Here is an 8,454-nt window from a genome sequence, read left to right as displayed (position 1 = left end):
GCCTAGGGCAACTGATGTGGACTACTGAAGCACCCTAGCCCAGGGGCTGGACAGCTACCAAATTTAGAGATTCTCCAATATGAAGGGAGCTAGTGATGAAGAGCCTACACTACATCATATCGGACACTAACAAGTCTCTGTGACTGTCTCCATGCTTCTTTCTTTCTCTCTCTATCTTTTCTCTCTCTGTGTATATGTCTCAGTGAGTATGTCTGTGTGTGTGTCTCACTCTCTGTCCAATATCTGTTCCACAAATATAAGCAAACATATTTTTCTTTCTAAGACTCACTTTTTTATTTTAGTTCAATGATCTCCAGATCTCCCATCCATTTTCCTACAGATGGAATAATTTCATTTTTTTTTGTAAGGCAAGGCAGCCCCCAAATTTATTCCCTTTCTCTTTTTTTATGTTTGAAGTTATTAGAAACTGATTACAATTTTAACTTAATCAGTTTTCTGGTTCTAATAAATTTTTATATAATTTATTCACTTTACATCCCAATTTTAGCCCACTCCCTTGTCTCCTCCCAGTACCACCCTCCCTCTCTCTTCCCCTTTATTCTCCTCTCCTATTTCTCAGAAAGGGGGAGCACACCTCCCCTACCATAGAAAGACACGCATGGTGTGCACTCACTTGTAAGTAGATATTAGCTATAAAGTACAGATAACCAGGCTACAATCCTCAGACCCAAAGATGCCAAGTGACAAGGAGGGCCCAAAGGAGGTTGCTTGAATCTCACTTAGAAGAGGAAATAAAATAGAGATCTGAAGTAGATAGAGGGAGGGAACTAGGTGAGAGAGGGGTAGAGAGGGCAACAGAGGTGGGGATTTGGTGTGGGAAGAGTGGGAGTAGGGGAGATAGAAGAGAGGACTGGGAGAAAGAACAGAAATCAGTGTGGGGTCATCTCGTGAGGGGGAGGCTTCTGGGAGTCCATGGGGGTGACTCTAGCTGAAACTTCAACCAGCAGGGATATGGAGCTTGAAGAGGTCACCTCCCCTACCCAGGTGGTATTTCCAGTGGAGGTAAGTGGACACTAAAGAAACACTTTTAAAAGATCATTCCACCTGAGTTTATCATCGGCTTTAATAACTTCTATGTACTGTTGCATATTTTTCATCTATAACTTCTTTATTGTCTTACCAATTATTACTATTTAAAATATTTTGTAGATAACATCTCCCACATTTTCTCATTGGAATATGATCTTAGGAAGTCTGGGATACTTTTTCTTTTATTTATTTAACCTTGAGTTAGTTTCCCCACTGTTCATAAAACTCTTAGATCTTATTAGCAAGTCGGTGATCTTTTGATTGAGAGGATAAATTAAGTCTGCATTTGTTTATGATGTGTCTCCTACCCTAAAACATTAGCTCTAGAATCTTGGGGCATTTATTTTTCTTTTCACTACTTTATCTCCACGTCAAGCAGATAAATGTCATCTATTATTTACCGAGTTTATAGATCAGAATTAACTTGAATTTAAGTCAAATGAAAAGAAGACTGACAAATTACTTCATAGTTTTGACTTGGACATGTGAACATGCACTTGCACACAAACAAATGAAATAATATGTAATAATGTTTAAATGATGAAAAATTAAAAATGGACAACACTTAGTACATCACTGTGGTATAGGACACCAAGAAGTAGCTAGAAGAGAAAGGGTAGTTAATAGACAGGTCAGGAGTGAGAGCAATACACCTGTGCTATGTTCAGTCATTGTAGTTTTATGACTTTTAATCTTTTTAGATAAATCGCAGAGATCTTGTATAATTAATTGATCTATCTCACTATAGTCTTCATTCTGATTTTTGTTTTAATTGTGAGATACAGGTATGAAATAATGTTTTAGTCAGTGATAAAACAAACGAATCCCAGCAGCACTGACTGTGTTATTGGTATGGTTGCATAATATAGTGGTGAGCAGCACGGAAGGAAAGTGCTTCATCTGAGAGAGGGTATCTGAAAAGTTCACCATAGGTTACAGTGGGGGTTGGACTGAGGAATATGCCCCACAGGCCTGGGTATTTGAACATTTGGTCCCCAGTTGTTAGAGCCATTTGCAGAGGCTGTACAAAGCAAGGAGGTGGAGGTTGCTGGAGGAAGTAAATCACTGGGAGCTGGCTTTAAGAGTCTCTATCCCATTTTTTAATGGGATTACTTTATTTTTTTGCAGTTAACTTTGGGTAGAGTGCAGGGAATCTTGTGAAAGAAGGGGGAGATAGAAAGACCTGGAGGGGACAGAAATTCCACAGGGAGAGCAACAGAACCAAAAAAAATCTGGACACAGGGATGTTTTCTGAGGCTGATATTCCAACCATGGACCATTCATGGAGATAACCTAGAATCTCTGCACAGATGTAACCCAAGGCAGCTCAGTGTCCAAGTGGGTCCCGAGTAATGGGAACGGACTGTCTCTGACATAAACTGGTTGGCCTGCTCTTTGATCACCTTCACCTCAGGGGGATGCAGCCTTAATAGGACACAGAGGAAGACAATGCAGCCACTCCTGATGAGACCTGATAGACTAGGATCAGAAGGAAGGGGAGGAAGATCTCCCCTATCAGTGGACTGGGGAACAGGCAGGGGAGAAGACTGAGTGGGTTTGGGAGGGGAAGAAGGAGGGAGCTACAGGTGGGATACAAAGGGAATAAACTGTAATTAAAAAAATAAAATATTATAAATTAAAAATAAAGAATAAAGCAGCAATGAAAAAAAGTCTCTATCCTCTTCCCATTTTAAGTTTGTTGTCTCCGTTTAATGCTTGCTAAATATGTGGTCTCCCAGATTCCTGCTTCTGCTGCTATGCTTGCCTTCTCTTTTGCCTCCTCAAAATGATGGACTTTTATTTATCTTACCATGAGCCTAAATAAATACTTTCTTCCACAACTCAGTTTTGGTCATGGTGTTTTGGTACAGCAATAGAAAAATAACTCATGTGCTCTCTCTTCGAATAGAGGTAGGAGGGATTTTATTTACTAGTAAAATTTCATAATACAGCTCAGCATCTGGATAATGTTACATATTCACAGGGCGTTTCTAGAATGAAAACCTTCAAATTGGCTAGATATGAAGCAAAGTTGGAAACATACATGTGTTTCCCCTGTTGGTCACCATGGGCATATATAGGCTACTTTGACATTTTGAGGGGAAGTTCAATAAAGGATAAAGGACAAAAATATTTAAAAAGAGAAATTAGACAAAAGAGAAAAATTTCAGAGAAAACATTGAAGGAATGACACATGCATTTAATTAAGATGGAAAAATCATTTGAAAATATTAAGCAACAGGAATGGAAAAGGAATGTTTTTCTGAGGGAAGACAGTTGGAAACACACAGTGTTCTATAGATGTCTAATGATAGAACAACCATGTCAACCAACAGGTCAATATGCCTGTTATTTCAGTAACCCTACTACAGGTGAGGCTACTACACAGACCTCCAAATAAAGCTCTAATTCATCTTGGTTTGGTTTTTTTTTTTTTCCAATTACAGAACAATTTATTTAAGTCTTACTTTATTTTTTTTTCCAACCAGGAATGTCACAACAATGTTTTATTTACAAATGCTTATTTTACTTTACTTTTATTTTATTCTATATTGGGTTTGATGTATTCCAAGCTGGTCTAGAACTTCTTTTATCCCAATTTTAATTTTATATTTATTAATTACAGTTTATTTACTTTGTATTACAGCTGTAGCCCCCTCCCCCACCACCTCCAAATCCCATCCTTCCTCCCTCTTCTTCTATTCCCCTTCCCCAGTGATAGGGAGGTCCTCCTTCCCTTCCATCTGACCTTAGTCTACCAGGTCTCATCAAACAGGAACAGGGACTGTCTCTGACATGAACTCATGGGCTGGCTCTTTGATCACCTCCACCTGAGGGGAGAGCAGCCTTACCAATCCATAGAGGAAGACAAAGAAGCCAGTCATCTTGTTTTTAATTCACTTTGCATTCATACTTCTTAGTTATACATAACTCACATACCAGAATGTAGCTTTCATCAAATTCATTGATTAGTTTTTTTGAATCTGTTGATTTATGAAATTTAAAAGCATTCAGTAAATATCTGATGAACTAATAAATGAATAAATTGATTCTATACTGCGAAGACATTCCAGCTGTTCTCCTCAGATGAATAGCTCGCATGAATATTTATAAATAACACCTAATACGTTCATCAATACTTATAATGAGGGTGGTTAAAAATAGGCCAGGTTCAGTTAGGAGAGCATTGCTTTGTTTAATTAAAACTACCAATAAAGGTATACAACCAAGGTTAAGAACAGTTAAAACTATGCTTAATTTTATGTTGAATATATAGTTTCTTAAATATTTTGTGTTGATTAAAAGAACTGAAAAAATCATTTTAAGGTAGTTATCATCACAAAGAAAGTCTTACAGGTTTTTTTTTTTTTTTTTCTCACATGGGCAAGCTAGAAAAAGGAACCTCGAAGTGAATGGGGCATTGCCAAGCTGGAGATTGTGGATGAGGCAGAGGAAAAGGAAAGATAGAGGATGGTTGAGAGAGAGTAATTAAATTAAATGCGTTTATATGATATGATATGATCATAGTACATTATATGCTGTACAGTCCCATGAATGCCTAAAATTTAAGCCTAAATGAAGATGAGTTTGGAGCAGGTACCTATGTATACAGAATTAGCAGGTTTTTCTCTACACTGTGTTTAATGATGTCTACCAAGCTGACTGTCTATATAGGAAACATGAAAAATCAGAAGTTCTTGACTTCCATCTGTGGTTATTTTTTTTTTTAAAGTAGATATGATCATTACATTACACAATGTGATTCCCAGTTGACTTTAGAGTGAATGGTATCAAAACAGACTTCATGGTTGATAGTCATCATATAAACTAAGTAGCATTTCAGCAGTTATGATTCAGTACAAGTGAATTCTTGGCAAAAAATAATTGCGTAAGAAAGAAATCTTCAACTATGGAATGTCAAAAGAAGGATGAAGTTAGAGGATAAATGCCTTATCAGGTGATACCATTTCAGTATTTGGAGTTAAGGATTTTGTTGTAGGGTGAAACTGAGAAACTCAAGCATGCTTGGGGACTATAAACAGCACAGTATTTTTTTTTTTTTTTTATTAGAGGCACAGTGTTTATCTAGGCATCCAAATAAAGCAGGGCCATTAAACAAGTTGCATAACCTTTTAATCACCTTGCAGACAAGCAAGGAGTGGATGCGGTTGAGTCCCAAGAAACAAGATTGTTGGCATAGTTTTCAATGTGCTTTAATGAATGACATTTAGAGGCGTGGCTTCTCCAAGTATATATAAATGTGCTTGTGGAGCTGCACTGACAGAATTGTCCTGCCACTACAAAGGAAATTCCCCACACCATGAGCTACTACAGCGGCTACTACGGAGGCCTGGGCTGTGGCTATGGTGGCTTCGGAGGCCTGGGCTGCGGCTATGCCTGTGGCTGTAACAGCTTCCGCAGACTGGGCTATGGCTGTGGTTATGGAGGCTACGGATATGGCTCTGGCTACGGATATGGCTCTGGCTACGGATATGGCTGCTGCCGCCCTTCATGCTGTGGAGGGTATGGGTTCTCCAGCTTCTACTGAATAAATATTTGAATCTACAACCTTTGGATTAGCCTTCTCTAGTACCTTCATTTTGTAAAAATCTTTATTGTGTGACCTTCATACTTTGTTTAATCTATGTCCAGAATTGCGCTTCCCTTGGGACCACTTTTTTCTGTAACTAATGTGGCAAATACTGGATGTGCACATTTTTGAGCGTTGATCTTCAGAGATCCACTTCTCTACTGACCACTGTGCCTATCTTCTTTACTCCCCTTTTCTTATCAGTTGTCTTTGTCCTCTTTACCACCCTTACCTACAAATGCTTGTACTTACATTTCAAAATATAAGAATTATATTTCAAAACATAGTAATTCTATGTCTAAAGATTCCAGAAACATTTACTAAAACAGTTCACCATAGCTTCATATTTTAAAGGATATATTTATTCACTTGTATTTTTTTGTTTTTATAAATTACTATTTATTTATTTTGTATCCCAGCTCTAGCCCCCTCCCTCACCGCCTCCCAATCCCACCCTTTCTTCCTCTTCTCCTCCCATGCCCCTCCCCTAGTCCACTGCTTGTGAAGCTCCTCCTGCCCTTCTTTCTGACCCTATACTATCAGATCTCATCAGGATTGGCTGCATTGTCTTCCTCTGCAGCCTGGCAAGGCTGCACCCCCCCCCCCCCCCCAGGCAGAGGTGATCAAAGACCCAGCCACTGAGTTCACACCAGAGACCGCCTCTGCTTCCCTTACTAGGCTGCACCCTTGGAGACTTTGAGTCTATGGGCTATATCGTGTCAGGTTTTAGGTCCTCTCCATGCGTGGTCTTTAGTTGCGGTATCATTCTCTTCAGGGCCTTCCAGGGCTCAGTTTTTTTTTTTTTTTTTTTTTTTACTCTGTTCGTCACCTTTTGGAGCTCCTGTTCCCTCTAGGTCTTTCTATCTCCCCCTTCTTTCATAAAAGTCCACGCATTCTGCCCAAAGTTTGTACATTTAAACAATGGAATAATACTCAGCTATTAAAAACAAGGAAATCATGAAATTTGCCGGCAAATGGTTGAAACTAGAAAAGAACATCTTGAGTGAGGTAACCCAGAAACAGAAAAACACACATGATATATACTCACTCTTAAGTGGTTATTAGACATATGGGAAAAACATACTAAAATCTATACTCCCAAAGAAGCTAAACAACAAGGAAACCATTTTATTCTGCCTTAAATATGCATAATTCTATTAAGTGAAGCTCATTTCATGACTGAAAATTTAAGTAATTTGAGTAATTTTAATCTTCTATTAGATTTGACTCTACTGTTAGAAATTCTCCCAAAGTATAATTTTAAGGGCCTTTTTTTTTATTTCTCTCACTGATCAGTACCAACAGCTTATTTTTTGAGATAAGTAAAAGGTAGAATATGCTCCATGTATTTTAAGTTGAAAAAGTTTTAAGGTAAAATATAATATTATCATCTGGGGAGAAAATGAAAAGCTATTATTTTTTATTAGCCTAAATACAATTCTTAGGTACAATTTAACTATTTTTTCTAGTAATATATCAATTACTTCATGTCTGAATTTTATTAGAAGCATCCTAGTAAATCTTACCATTTGATAATCTGAAGTATAAGTATAATTTAATATCAAGGATAATAAATTAATATAAATCAAATTAATATTAGCACAGCTAATCTTAAGCTTTGAAATTGTGAAATTCAGAATTGTATGAAAACGAATCTAAGTCTTATAACTACTTTTTCTCTAAAGAATTTGGATCTCATTTCCTTTTTCACATGATTTGTCATTTTTTTATTATTAAATACAATTGTTTTAGTTGTTATTTTAACAGATATAAGTGTATTATTTGAGCCAATTACTAGGAAAATATGGTGTGAGTAATTTAACCCCATATTTATTTTAGCATTGATAATTCTCTATGGCAAAACATTCAAACTGGTTTTTCTAGAGCTGTTCCGTACCTAACCACGACCCTCTCCTGCGCGGCAGCACTCACTCTCACTAAATACCTGAGTACCCACTGAGGACGCTTGCCCAGCATCCCCTCCACTCTACTCTCTTCATAGCATCACAACCACCATTCCACCCTTAATTTCAGCTAGGTCACCTTTATATTTGAAATATTAACAATAATATCTAGTTCATCGTCCAATGACACATGATAACTGTCTTTCATTTGTCAATTGTTGGTTTAATTCTCCAGGCATAGGGATCTTATCATTTACTGTCTGTGGTTTCTCCTAGCAATTTCAGTGTTTTGGGTTTCACATTGAAATCTTTGATCTGTCTGGAATTAGGTTTTGTATAAAGAGACAGGCACAGGTCTAATCTCCTGTGGACATCCAGTTTCACCAGCATCTGTTTTTGAAGATGCTGTTTTTCAGCATATATTTTCATATCTCTGTCAAACACTGGAAAAGTGTAGTTATGCAGCCTCATGTTTGAATTTTTAATTTTTCCATTGATCTATGTATCTACTTGTACAAATGCAGTGATATTTTTTAATTTTTATTTTTTATATTAATTATGGTTTATTCACTTTGTATCCCAGCTGTAGCCCCCTCCCTCATTCCCTCCCATTCCACCTTCCCTCCCTCCCTCATCTCCTCTCATGCCCCTCTCCAAGTTCACTGATAGGGGAGATCCTCCTCCCCTTCCATCTGACCCTAGTTTATCAGGTCTCACAGGACTGGCTGCATTGTCCTTCTCTGTGGCTTGGCAAGGCTGCTCCCCCACTCAGGGGGAGGTGATCAAAGAACCAGCCACTGAGTTCATGTCAGAGATAGTCCCTGTTCCCACTACTAGCGAACCCACTTGGTTACACATACATATACATATACATATACATATACATATACATATACATATACATATACA

The 8,454-nt window shown here is 37.8% G+C and overlaps 1 protein-coding gene across 1 annotated transcript; it reads left to right on the top strand.

The window, feature by feature from the left end:
- The first annotated feature begins 5,371 nt into the window (after positions 1-5,371).
- On the top strand, positions 5,372-5,599 carry LOC129682427 (keratin-associated protein 19-5-like). The gene has a single exon (XM_055614793.1). It carries the CDS (start codon positions 5,372-5,374, stop codon positions 5,597-5,599), a length of 228 nt encoding a protein of 75 aa, XP_055470768.1.
- The last annotated feature ends 2,855 nt before the right edge of the window (positions 5,600-8,454 follow it).

This window comes from Psammomys obesus, unplaced genomic scaffold (genome assembly GCF_907164565.1).
Source record: "Psammomys obesus unplaced genomic scaffold, mPsaObe1.curated_primary_1811, whole genome shotgun sequence".
NCBI lineage: Eukaryota > Metazoa > Chordata > Mammalia > Rodentia > Muridae > Psammomys > Psammomys obesus.
Note: the sequence above shows the minus strand (reverse complement) of the source record. Positions and strands in the feature narration are given on the sequence as shown.

Excerpts from the sequence above, each read along its gene's own strand:
- LOC129682427 (XM_055614793.1), top strand. The coding sequence starts at position 5,372 with ATGAGCTACTACAGCGGCTACTACGGAGGCCTGGGCTGTGGCTATGGT.